The following is a 14129-nucleotide window of genomic DNA, read 5'->3' on the forward strand; positions in this document are numbered from 1 at the left end:
CCTAAATAGGATCTTGCCCCCACCCCAAATACTTCCAGAAAATATTCATTCTCTGGCTTTGGCATGGATCCAAGGGGAGGTAATTGGAAAGAGGCCATCAAGAATATGCTTTCATCACACAGACAGAATTGCCAGCTTTAATTTATCACATTGCCACCCTGCCTTTTCTCTAAGGAGCTCAACGTGACATCCGCAGAGTTTCTCAATTCTCTATTTACAACAATCCTACCAGGTAGGTTAGGCAGTGAGGCCAAAAGCCACATATGTGAATTTTACAGCCACCTGAGAGCTTGAACCCAGCTCTCCAAGCATGCATTCTCCCTGTAACTTAAAGTATAACAAAACTAGGAGAGGAAACTATAGACATAGCTGTCTGGAACTGTTTAATCCAAGACCTTATAGGTTAAAATCAGCACCCTGAAGTGTGCTTGCAAAGAAATTAAAAGCCACCGGAGCTTTTGGATCAGTGATGCAAAGTGTCCCCAGCAACTGTGTTCTCTTTTTTCAAAACAGTCCCTAAAAGCAGAACACTGTAGCAGTTAGTGAACATGTTTCACCACTGAGAAATGATATTCATCATGAGTGTAGCCAGGATTTATTTTAGAAGGGGCCTGGCTTTATGGGGGGTGGGGCAGAATTGAGTTATCTGCAACAGATTTGCTCAGTTAAGTATTTTTAATTACTTACTTGATTTGGTGGGGGTGGGGAGGCAGCTACACCCATGATATTCATGGAAGCATAGCCTGTACAAATTTACTTAAAAGTTCCACTGAAATCCATGGACTTGTACACACATCACTGTGCAGGACTGCATCCTTAATGGATTTTTAAAATATGCTTTTCCAAGAGTCTGCTTATGCCACTACTTCTCAAGACTATACTCTTATCACAGTGAAGAAACCTTCAAACAGACTTTTTTTAAAAAAACCTATCTCTACATATGTCTATCTAAAATGAGAGCCTTATCAGAGACCCTTTTCTGGGGTATCCTGCCCATCCAATGTTTTGTGAATGGCTACTGGTAAAAGGGCCTTTTCATTGGAGGTGCTCCAATTGCAGAATGCTGTCCCCGGGGAGGCTCATCTACAGAAGGTTGCCAGGTTTGTAGGGGTTCTGAGCAGTGGTCCCCGGAGTGGTCCCTACAGTACTGCTGCGGTTGGGCGCCCACAAACTTACCCAATGGCAGCAGTGGCATAGAAAGCAGCAGAGTGTGTGAGCAACAGAGAAACATCAGGTGAGGAATCTGCAGCCACCACCAACTTAATTTCCCCAGAAATTTCCCCAGAATGTCTCTGGGCCCCACCTCAGAAGTTGGAGGGATTCTGGGGATATTAATATGGTGGCTACAGCTTCCTCACCTCATGGTTCTTTTGCAGAGTGCTGTGCTGATTTTTTTTATATAAGGAAGCTGATGTCTGCAGCAGTGGACCTGGCATTTGCCTCACCATGGTGGGAGCTGACACCAGACCTATTTGCCTGACACCTATACTGATGGCATTTGGGCACCAGGCAAAGACTTTTTAAATTTTATTTTACTTCAGTTTGGTCTGTTTTATATTGGCGGGGCTTATGGGTTTCATACCGCTCCTGTTGATTTTACTGTTTTAGTATATTTCAGAATAATTTAAAAGTTGTACATTTTAAATTTATTTTGCTGTATTTCTACATTTTGTAACTGCCCTCAGAATTTTATGGCAGGGCGGGTTATAAATCCCTCAGATAAATAAATAAAGCCATTTTTTTCCTATTTCGAGGCCTATTTACTCGAGCAACTCAGTTGAAGACAAATAAATCTTGCTTTCCAATATTTAATAGCCACCTCTCCGGCTAGCATTTAAAGTCATACAAGGGCTGTGCACTGCTTTAATTTTTAACAAGACCAGCCAGCCTGACAAATGAAAGCCAAACAGTGAAACTAATACTGTGCGTTGTTTCAATTTGGCTTCATCATTTGATGCCAATTTTGTTCGCTGAATCGCTTTGGAAAACTAACTGTGTATATGTAGTACGCTGTCCTTTGAAGAACAAGTATCAACAGGACTCTCTCAAGATCAAATCCTACATCCGAGAAAAGGCCTGGTGAGAAATAAATCCTTGGCGCTGGAGCCCAATACCAGATTCATCTACAGAGGCTGCTCCAGCCTGCAACCCAGCAGCCCCTCCCCCTCCCAATCCTCTGCTTCAAATGCATGAGCTTTGAGAAGCAGAGCGAGGACTCCTGTGGAGATTGTGCTCCTGTGGCACAAAGGAAGTTTTGACTACAGCAAGGATTCCCCAAATCCTTCCTCCTCCCCCCACCCCCAGCAGCACCTCTCACATTATCCCTGTGGCATCTGGGGGGTTTTCCCTAAAGCCCCAGAGCACCTGAAATAATGAGAATATCGGATTTCGACGTGGGGTTTTGTGGCTTAAATTAATAAAAAGCTCTCAATAATGAGACCCTAGTGTGCTCTAAATGTTCACGAACCACAAGAGGGGGGAGCTCCCCCTCACACACACACACTCTTGTTTCTTTATAACCTTCTCAGCCTAGTTGATAATATTTGAACACTGGGGTTTTTTTTTAAGTCAAATTTTGGAGCATTTGAGGTATTGAGGTTCCGCAACGTTTGCAGAAGAAATGTAAGGTGTAATGTCCCAAACCTGACATGTGGAGCCCCACATTTGTTTCAGAGGGAATCTGTGTGAGACAATTATGCAGTATGTGATTCACTGTATTTAGTTCAATGGAGGCAGATGGATCTCACTTAGTTATCAGTTTATTTTTACTTTAGTCCATAGTCCATGCACTGAGCTTAACTCAGATCTGCTCAAAAACATGATGTAGAATTCAGAGATTTTCACATCAGTATACAATAAGCATTTTAAAGGTAATGTAAGTATTAGTATCTTGCTAGGGCAGCACATTAAAAAATGGATTTCACACTGATTGGACATTCTGAAGGGGCCACGTCACAAAAACTGAGGGGCCACAATTCAACACACCCTGAAACATGCTTAAATCTATTGATTTGAGAGATCTTAACAGCACTTATCTGTGTGTTGAATGGTAGTTTAAGAAAAAACACACTTCATAATTGCCTTCCCTACACTCTCCTTTGTGTCCTAAACGTTAAGAATACTCTCCATAATGAAACCCACAAGCAAGGAAAGCCTATTTTGCCCATTTCCCTATTTGTATTCCAAACACATTCAATAACAGCAACAAACATTTCCTCTCTTTTTTTTTCCCACCAATGGAAATTCCACAGAGCTTTTCGCTTTGCCTAATGACAGAATAATACTGGGAATTTTTAACATTTATTTAAAGTATACACACTAATAACATGACCTTGTATTTGCATTCTCAAGGTTTTACCTCAGGCGTATGCCTTGCTATCTCTCTAATTAGAGTTGCAGCATTTTTCTTGACATATTCATCCGAGTCCTTCAGGCATGTGAGTACAACAGGGAAAATTTCTGCTTCAACCACCATTTCTGCCAGATCCACAGAATGCTTTGCTATCTGGCTGAGAGCTGAGAGCACCTGACGCTGGTAAATAGGAAGGATTGTTTTATAAATGGCTTATTGGGCAAACACTTTACAGACGCAGACACACACACATATAGAACAATAAAAAAGAAAGAAAACTTCCTCTCATGCTGTGAAAGAATGAAACCACCCACAACTTTTACAAAACTCACAGTCCTCCTAGTGTAACAGCAACAAACAAACAAAACATAATTATCAAGAAAAACACATTTACTTAAAGAAAGTCTCATTAAGTTCAGAGGGGCTAGTTTTGAGTAAATAAAATATGGAATCAGAGTGGAAGAAAATGCACTCATGCTACAAGAAATTCAAAACCGAAGACACGCAGTTTATTGGTCTCATTTAAAAGCATTACACATGAAGTAACTGCTTTTTTCTTTTAAGTTACAAAGTACAGACCCCACAATTTTTCAGCAGCTGTTATAATTTAAATTTTAATATCTGAAATAACAATATTTTTTTTAAAAAAAACTATTTTAATTAAACATGCATGTGGAAAATGCCATTTGCTGTTAATTGGCATAAAATACCATATTATTAAAAAGACAAAGGAAGTTGAAGTCCTTTAAATAACTATCCATTTATTGTGTCATGATTTTCTGTAGAAAATAGCTATGAAATTAAACAGTAAAAAAGAAAACATATATATTATGAGAAACCTACAGTCCTGTACCAAGTTTCTCAGCTGATTTAGTAGGAACCAAGTACCACTAAAAGAAATGAAACTATGACCAAATGCATGTGCTTAAGAATGCAGAATTACCATTTTAAGAACACCATTACAGCACTTCACACTATATATTAGACCTATTGAATCAATGTTAGGAAGGTTTCAAATGTAAAGAAAATACCACTATACCTTGGACCAGCCCTTGAGATAATTGTCACAGATATCTGAATATGTACTGCTGATTAGAAACCAAATAATCTCAACATTTAAAGGTGAGTGGGTTCACTCCTTTCCCACCAGTTATTTCCAGTATGTATACAGAAGTCACATTAAAAGCAGCCGGATCTCTACTTTGTTACCAGTAGTCAAGTTAGCAATGTGTCTTTTGAGATAAGAGTCCTTTAGAATCCAACATTTAGATTAATACATTTTTTTCTCAACATGCCATCACAGCTGAAAATGGGTTCCATGTCATGAGAAGGGGAAAATAGTTTAAAAAGTACCTTTAGTTTGGCATCGGGGTTGAGGATCATCTGAGCCAAGTGAGCAATTGCCCCCGCGTCCACAACCGTCTGTGCTAACTCCGGAGAATGCTTTGAAACATCACTGAGCGCGGAAGCAGCAATCCTTCTCAAAGCAATCTCTGGCTCCTGGATACAGAGGACTAAGAGAGGAATGGCTCCAGCATCCACCACAGCCTGTGACAGTTCTGTTGGTCCAATGAAAGTAATTAAGCGAGTATGGGTGACTGACCCTTGTGCAAGCCATTTTTCACCCTGACAGATACAGCAGGAGGGGGAGAGGGGAGGGTGTACTTCAGTGCCTTGACATCTGCATTTCAAATCAGCCCTCCTAGTTTCATAAACCATGTGGACCAATCCTTGGCTGAAAAGAATACAGGTCAATAGATGGACCTCCATTTACATGTACACATTTGAGGTAGATTAGGCTGAAATGGTTTCGTTACCGTGTGTGTGTGTGTGTGTGTGTGTGTGTGTGTGTTTAAAAAGAGTAAGCAGATGTCAGCTGTTTAAGCCCTGACTGTTGGGGCACTGATCAATAGGCAAGCAGTTTCTGCACAGCTAACAATAAAGAAAAGCCAAAATGCCAAAACGTGTCCCCCTCTCCCACAAAGCTAATTTAGATGGCATTAATCCCCATTCGTAGACGAAGCAAAAAAATAACATGCCTAAATAAATGCACTCAATTTTTAAAAAGAAGAAGAAATCTATATATAATAGTAGACTCCACTGCAAAATCTGGCTTGCTAATTTTGGACATCAAAATGCTCTTTCTTTCTTTCAACAGCGCATTCCTCATCAGTAAACTACCAATAACCGTCTTTCCCTACATTAAATCACTGCAACAGACAGTTGCATTAAGCTGCCATGGCCAGTTGCTTGCATCTTAACCCAAGAACCCACAATTAACTGATATAGTCAGCGTACTGTTATAGCAGAAATTCATTACCCTCCCTCCACATATTTGTCATTAGCTTCAGTACTGAAGTAGAAAATTGCGGGATAGCAAATGCATGGAATAGAACAAGGGCTATTTTTGGAGATGATGAAAAATGAACACAAACCCCATTAATTTCAAATGGGCTATTATAGGTTCTTAAATAAGGTTTTGTTAGGTCCTCTCCTTGTTATGCACATACTCTCTTATCTTTAACATTTAACCTGCCTTACACTGCCATGGCAACAAATAGCTGTTGTAATTCAAGGATTCAACTTTGATTTTGCATTTACAGTCCATCAATCAAAGCCTTCAGTGGAACTTTCCCAATCACCATGTTATAACCACAAACTTGGATTCTCCACTGATGTGCTTGCTCGTGGCATAATTTATATATTTTATTATTATATAGTTACTAAAGAGCACCATTCAGCCAAAATGCTCCAGTCCCCCACATTAGAAACAGGGTTTGACACAGCTAAATCTAAAATAAATTGGTGAATTTTATAATTTAAAGGTTTGATAATCTGCAGTCCTGAAAGTTTTTAAATTTACTCTTGGATGTTCTTATTTGGTTTTGTATTATTCATATAGTAACAGCCATTGGCTTCAATCATTAAAAATCTGACTGATGGTATTGTATTTGGCACCTATAATGGCACAAAAACAGTATTCTTAATTTGCTGTTAAATTTAGTTGACCAAAGATACTGCTCTTATGGGCTGAAGTACGAAAGTCTACTGCACTATATTCAGGATCGTACTCAAGATCAAATACATAGGTTTTTCAATATGAAGCCTGCATTTTATTTACAACATACTTGACTATTTTGCATTTGTCATAAAACTCAAAATATTTTTCTATTGCCGAATATTGCTATAGATGCATATTGGTCTGTTTGCTTTTATAGCATAACTTACTGAAAAATGCAACATTCTGAACAACCTATCATAGTCTAGTCCTAAGACTTAACAGTGAAATTTCATCCCAATGGACTGGATGCTGGTAAGGAAAGTTCATAAATAAAACAAAACATTCTACTGAAGTATTTTCCCCACTTCTTAGAAACTACATTTTACACTGCACAAGGAGAAGTAGGTTTGGAACTTAAATATAATACTTATACAACAACGAAACTGAACAATCCAAACAAAAATCTAAAAAGGATCTTAAGCTAATAGGCCAGTGCATTTAATTAATAGGCCTTTGCTTGAATTGTTGCTCTTTTAGTATGTTGCTGTTAAATACTACAGGGTTATCTGAAGAGATGTCTGACTTGTGACTTCCCTCTTTTCCCCGTGTGTCAAGTTGTAGATAAAATATAATGAATATGATTTCATCTTAAAACAGAATATTGAAAATATTCTCGTTTACATTTTCAGATTTGAAGAGTTCTGTCATAAATTTAGGTACATGCATGTTTATGTATAAAAGCTTATTTTCCCTTTCTCAGAAAATGAATACTATATAGATTTTGCATTGTTTATCACACTCCAGAAACAACACTATTTCACTCCAACACCCACAACCTAGATGAAGAAGGGGATGGTGGTGGTGGAGGAGGGATTTTTTAAAAAAAGAATTAGGCTATGGGAATTAATCCTAGTTCAGAGGAAAGGCACAGAAGGGTTCTGAACAAAGAATGTTAAGTTTAAATAAAGGGAGCAGATGGAAGACCTATGTCAGGTGATACAAGGGAAATATATATATATTATAAATCAGATTGTATCATTCCCTGTAAGAGTGAACTTAGGAGGTCAAATGCCTGTCAGAAAACAAAATGGGGTCATGCAAGAGTAAGCCAGCAATTTTTTATATATTAAAAAAACTCTGGCGTTGTAGAAGTATATAAACGTGTAAGTTAAAATTTAAAACAAACATTGTCTGATTAGGATCTACAAGCTTCCAGGGTGTACATAATGTTTATGTGTCAGTGAAGGAAAAACATGTAATCTGGAGGTGGAGGGAGGGAGACAAGAAACATGCATGTTCAAGCTCCTAAGAATTTATAGTAAAAATCTTGGAGGAGTGGATTAGGCTTAGTATGATGTGTGCTGGGAGGTTAAAAATCTCCCCTCCTTGAAACATACAGGAATTTTCTCTAGAACTCCACCCACTGCTATGTAATGCTTAGGTCTGGAGCTTGCAGTGAAACCTGAAAACCTGATCCCTCCAATGCTATGGCACAATAGGGAAGACCTCAATATGGTGGAAAGGGGGGAAATGTACAGTATCCTATTCTCCTGTTTCCCTCCTGAAAATCTCCCTGCTCCCCCACAGCTAAGATTGAGACCACTGTTCCAGGCTGGCTGAGGAGGCGCACCAGGAATACACTGCAATATTTTGTTGCAGGTTCTCCTGGTTTTATTGTATCAGCAAAACTGTGACCATCATGGATTTCCATCTTGCATGCTAAAATCAACATTACTGTAGTTCAGAAGATTGGGAAGTACATACCAAGATGGTCAAGATGCATCTGGAAACCCCTTAACACCATTGTAAAGGTCTTCCTTTAAACTCCAAGGTATGCCTTACTGCCCACTAGGATTCCAGTACCACTGTTTGTACTGATCAGATTTCAGTTCGCTTTCTAATTCTTACCTGCAACCATCTGCATATTGATTGTCCACTGTTAAATGGAGCACTTCAGAAAAGTGGTTTGTGGTTTGGCTCAGCCCCACAAGGTCTGATGTCATTCAGAATCAAAGACTGTGATCCGTATGAGAGAGAGGATTTCCTGATCGGCTGTGTGGTCCATTTTGTTTGCTATGTATTACTGTTTCCATGGACACAGGTTCTCTGCGTGTCTGAATCTACAATTGCTTCATGAGAGGAGAAGAGGCATAGCTCTCTAGAAGCATGCTCTGGTAATTTACGAACTCTTTGTAACAAGTATTTCCCCCTGTCTTCTAGTCTTCACTGTCTAAACTAGGATAGTGTACATGTTAGAAATCTATTCAACATTTCCTTTATTTTCCTATATGTCTGGTTTTTCCTAAATAAATCTTGCTCTCTTTTTTCTTTTTCGTAAGCCATTATTTTCCCTCCAGTTTATTCAGGAGCATTGTCATGCAAGCTTTCTGTGATTTGGAAAACAAATTATTCTGATAATTTAGTGGAAGATTTGAAAAATATGGCCAAGGATGTAAGTATAATTCTACGCTTTAAAAAAATAATCACTTGGTTGTTTCTGGTTTCTAAACATACTTAAAAGGAAGCTGGCAGAGAGGAAACAGGGAGCACAGGTCTTATATACATGGATATTTGCTAGCTATTAGCATATTGTTCTACAAAGTGCTAGTTCTAGGCTTGGGAGGGCGATCCTTGGAACACCTTTCTGGGTAGGCCCACCTCCTCTTTGTTTCCAGCCCCACTGCCAATTGACATGCCCTCTCCCTCTAAACCTAATCCACACAACCACTCCAGAGGGAAAGCATAGGATAGGGGATGTTGCTGTTTCACCTCCTCACTCTTGTCTCTGCATGCTTGGAGAGGGCAGGTGAACAGGCAATGAAAACAAGCAAGAGGAACAGCAGCTCCCCAGGGCTCCAGGGATCTGTATTGGGCCCCTGCATGGGGTATGGGCCTTTGCAAGCCCCCCAAATCACATAGGTGCTGTCATCATTCAAATGTCAGGTGATTGACAGTTGGCAGGCCCTTGGTCCTGTAGAGGGATGGTAGTGGGGAAGATAAGAATCTGGACCACAAACCAGATCCACTTCTCTACCTCAGCTATACATTCTACTAATATTATTTGCGAGTTGGCAGTTTATAAATATTCTTGCAAATACACAAATAAATATGGCCTAGAAACTCTATAACAAAGCAGTTGTGATTATGGACAGATCCACACCATACATTTAAAGCACTGGACTCCTCGCCAAAGAGTCCTGGGAACTGTAGTTACGCCCTGCCCACAGAGCTACAATCACTAGATACAAGTGGGAGATTTAGGAAGTAGTGCTTGTGGTTTCATTACTGCCTCCCTTAATTCTTCCCTCACTCCTGATTTATATGGCACTTTTTTGAGTGTTCAAATAATTTTGCATACATTAACTCTGTGTTCCTGCCAACAATTCTGTAAGGTGGGTCAGCATTAATATCCCCATATTTAATTTTAAGGCAAAATTTGAATATCCATTATGCTACAGTAGCTCTTATCTGCTAATATCGCATCTGACACATGCTATCCCATGAAGCTACAATGGATGTTGCTTGGCCTGTTACCTGCTTATTTGGCAATAAAGGAGCTGTGACCATGCTCTTTCTGTGTTCCCTCTGACAGTTGTCACCATGTTAGCACACACAAAAACATTCTCAACGTTAGGAATGCTGTTACCTGCATTGTGTCTCGCTATATAGCCGAGGGCCCAGGACGCAGCTTCCTTTACTCCGGGGTCAAAATCCTCCAAGCAGATGACCAGCGTGTCTAGTGCTCCACAGTCAACTATCGCCTGGGCTAGCTGGGGAGAATGTTTTCCAACTGCTCGCAATACAAACGCGGCTGCTTTCTTGTAGAAACGCTGCAGAAGAATCAGGGAGAGGAGAATACACTGCAATTATCTGAGGGTTTTTCTAAGGTCTTGCAAGACAGAAAAACTTTGCACTAAACGATTTTAGACAACTTGAGCAATTTGTTCCTATCACACCAGGGCATGAGGGGCTTTCTGGTGTATTTTTCACTGTGAGAATACGGTACAGTATATACAAAGGGAGTATATTTGGGAAAGGGTCATAGGTCAGGGGCAGAGTAGCTGCTTTGCATGCAGAAGGTCCCATTTCAATCTCCAGCTGGGCTGGGAGAAGCTCCAGTCCTGGAGGTGAGACAATACTGAATTTGAGGGAAGGCAGCTTCCTATGTAGGGAATTTTACAGCATGCTCTTTCTTGTGAGGTCTCTAGAGATACATTTGATATGCAGCAGATGACTAAACCGGTCTTTGAACATCCTAGCAGGTTAGGAAACTTTAAGCTAAAAGTGCAACCCTGCTTCCCCCAGCATGCTACATTGTGGTTTGCCCTGTAGAAGCCAAGCAGAACCTCCCTCTCCCCTCCCACAAGCCACAGTCATGTCCGTATACTTTATTACAGCCAAGCAATATTCCCCAAGCAGCAACCCATCTGTGCTTTGAAGGGACTATCCAACAGACTGTTCGTTCTCAGGACCCATCTCTAACTCGGAGTAAAAGTATGAACAAACTGCTGGTTTGAAGTAAAGCACTGGCGGTGTTTTTAAAGGAAAACAGATATTCAGGAGTCAGATACTCCAGTTCTTTCATGTGCTGGGAGAGTGAACACAAGCTCCTCCAGACCCCTCAACTGGACATCCCGTTTTGGGGGGCTGTGATCTTGCATAAGAGCATGGTGCCCAAAAATGAACATTTTGGGGGTGTCGTGCTCTCGAACAGGTCATGTGACTCACGCAGTGAGTGAACCCCAGAAGATGGGCATTCCAGTTTCCCGCTGCAAAACATTGGAGGGTATGACTCCTCCCTTCCACCAGCTGTCTAAAATGATGGGTACTGTGGGGGAACCACAACGCCTCTAGAGGCGAGGGTCCATTTCTCTCGCACAAAATGGTTGGGGCCAGTTGTATTGTGCCTGAACCAGGGCAAAGTCACAGCTGACTTCCCCTGTCATCCTGCTATACAGTTGTACCTCAGCTCCCGAACACCTTGGGAGTCTAACGTTCTGGCTCCCGAACGATCAAAAACCAGAAGTGAGTGTTCCGGTTTTCGACCGTTCTTTTGGAAGCCAAATGTCCGGCGGGGCTTCCGTGGCCTCCTATTGGCTGCAGGAGCTTCCTGCAGCCAATCAGAAGCTGTGCTTTGGTTTCCAAAAGTTTCGGAAGTCGAATGGACTTCTGAAACAGATTCTGTTCAACTTCCGAGGTACGACTGTACGTATTGGAAATCTGTGTGGTAAAAGGTGGACAAGCTCCACCATTTCAACACAGGCCTATGCAGAATAAACTTATGAACTCAAACAAAAAAGCAGCCCATCCCTGGCGGGGGAACCTGGCCAGCTTAGTCCACCAAGGCCTGGGGTAAGTGAACCCAGCTACATCCCCCTCTCTGCACAGGCCTGTTTCAACAGATGCATACACAAAGAGGTGAGAATGACTAAAAGGACTGAACCCACTTTACAGATTGTGAGGGCTGAAATAGGAAAGTGATAGGGTGTGATTTTGAGGCTGTGGTGCAACTAGGCCTCAGCAGGTCATCAGCACCCCTGAAATGATTTGCCTAGCTGCTGTCCATGCACACATATTGCAAAGAATTGTGCAAGGCTTGCATATGAGAAAGATACTATCTAAACAAGACTCCTACTTTTAAAAATAATGAGAAAATACCGTAAGAATGGTCAGGGTGAATAGACCTTGATCTTGAAACAGGAAAAAATAAACCCTGTCAGCAGTTGCTGCATGTCATACACCAATACTACAAAGACTGGCTACAAAATATTGCAAAATGTTGGTGGTTGCTCAGAGGACAAGAGTTTAAGAGTGCCAGCATTATTACTAGCGAGTACTTGTATGTGCATCAGAGCATGCATATTATTACTTTCAAATAATTATGTTTTAAGCAGGAGGCTGTGTTTCAAAGGCTTTTTAATATTGGTTGGTAAAATCTGCAGGGAGGCCTATCTATGCAATTCCCATTCATTTCACTGGTGCCTGCACAGCTAAACTCCCAAAGGACTGCATCCATTATTATTATTCAAAATGAACTACTTCTGAAATAATACACATTATAAAGCGTCACAGACCCAGGGGCTGATGTCACTGCACCAACATGCTTCACACACTCAGAGCCAGCTCAGGGATAACTTTTAGCATTGGAGAAAAAATAAGACTAACCAAATTTCACATCAGTGCTGAGACTTTAATAGCTGCCACTCTGCTGCCACATTTTATGCCAAACCATGAAGAAATGCCCAAGTAGCTGGTAGTGATGTAAAGTCTGTGCACCCCTTTTTCAGTGTCTGTTTACCATAGAGAGATTTTCAATCTCACCAGCTATCTTCCTAAGGAACCATTTATCTGAGTAACAAGCAGAAGAAAAGATTCACTAGTGAGAATGTTTTTTATAGCTTACGGCAAAACTGAGCATTTTTGGCAGGGAAAAGATTTTACAGAAAAACAGAAGACAACGTAAGATCAGACAATAAACACCAAAGCAGCTGAAACACTGCAGGGATGTGAGAAATACCATGTTCGGTACTTCATTCATTCTAGAGTATTCTTGGTTCCAAAAGGAAGTTATTAGTTCAATGATAGGAAAATAAGTATAGCCAGAAAGCACAGCTTATATAAGGAATTCTGGATTCCAAACAGGGTCCTTGTTTAAAGGAGAAGAGAGCAGGAACAAGCAGGATTCTATGCAAGCAGCAAAAGGGCGAGGATGAAGAAGAGTTTGGATTTGATATCCCGCCTTTCACTCCCCTTCAGGAGTCTCAAAGCGGCTAACATTCTCCTTTCCCTTCCTCCCCCACAACAAACACTCTGTGAGGTGAGTGGGGCTGAGAGACTTCAAAGAAGTGTGACTGGCCCAAGGTCACCCAGCAGCTGCATGTGGAGGAGCGGGGAATCGAACCCGGTTCCCCAGATTACGAGACTACCGCTCTTAACCACTGCACCACACTGGCTCTCAAGGATGAGAAAACCAAGGACTGTACAGGCAAGACGTAGCTGCCCTGTCTGATGCTTTGCTGGTGATTTTAAAAGACATGGCACCCAACACCAGGTTGGAACCTGGAAACCCTAAGACTACAACTTTTATCATCCCTGATTATTGGTCATGCCAACAGGGGCTAATGTGAGCTGAAGTACAAGATCTGGAGGGTACAAGGTTAGGAAAGATTGTAACAGGTCCTTAAAGTCCCTTTTCTGTCAATTTCATTGAGTTGGTCTTTAAAAAAAGAAATAGCCGGAGGATGCATGTACCCCAGCAATCTGGTGCAAGACCTACACCATGTCACAAATGCCATGCATGTTGTACACTATTTCAAGAAGATCAAAATGATTGAACTACTTGACTATATAATGCAACCTATTTATCAGCAAATATAAAAGTTTTTAAAAATATTTTGCTACTCAAACACAAATACATTTGATATTACACTGCTAAGGGTTTCTAGACTCTCATGTGTTGTGGTATCATTTATGCTACAAAATTTAGTCTTACGTGCATTTTACTCAGTCACTGTTAACAAATAGCTAATTACTGGGTGTGTGTTTTCCAATTATTTCATTTACAAAACAACCTTCTCCATGCCATCATTTCATTAAACAGTTCAGGAAATAAAATTACCAGTAATATACTTCAGCTAATGAAGTAAGAATAAAATCTTCTCCTTTTCCTTTTTTTTAAAAGGGTCATTAAATTACAATTATGGACACCTTCTATCAAGAGGGATCAATGCACTAAGCATGTATGTTGTGGCAATGACAAAACATGAATCTACAGAG

General features: G+C 40.7%; 1 protein-coding gene across 2 annotated transcripts in view; it reads right to left on the bottom strand.

Annotated features, from left to right (window-relative positions):
- The window catches only part of SPAG6 (sperm associated antigen 6), a 49504-nt gene that overhangs the window by 18257 nt on the left and 17118 nt on the right, over positions 1 to 14129 (bottom strand). Inside the window, exons 4-6 of one of the 2 annotated variants that reach the window (XM_080974475.1) lie at positions 10000 to 10183; positions 4706 to 4911; positions 3359 to 3532 (exon numbers count right to left, since the gene is read on the bottom strand). In XM_080974475.1, the coding sequence (XP_080830601.1) occupies positions 3359 to 3532; positions 4706 to 4911; positions 10000 to 10183 (564 nt within the window). The remainder of the gene's footprint in view (positions 1 to 3358; positions 3533 to 4705; positions 4912 to 9999; positions 10184 to 14129) is intronic. The other variant, XM_080974476.1, reaches the window with a different exon arrangement.

The sequence above is a fragment of the Podarcis pityusensis genome, assembly GCF_964106645.2.
Source record: "Podarcis pityusensis genome assembly, chromosome: 12".
Classification (NCBI taxonomy): Eukaryota; Metazoa; Chordata; class Lepidosauria; order Squamata; family Lacertidae; genus Podarcis; species Podarcis pityusensis.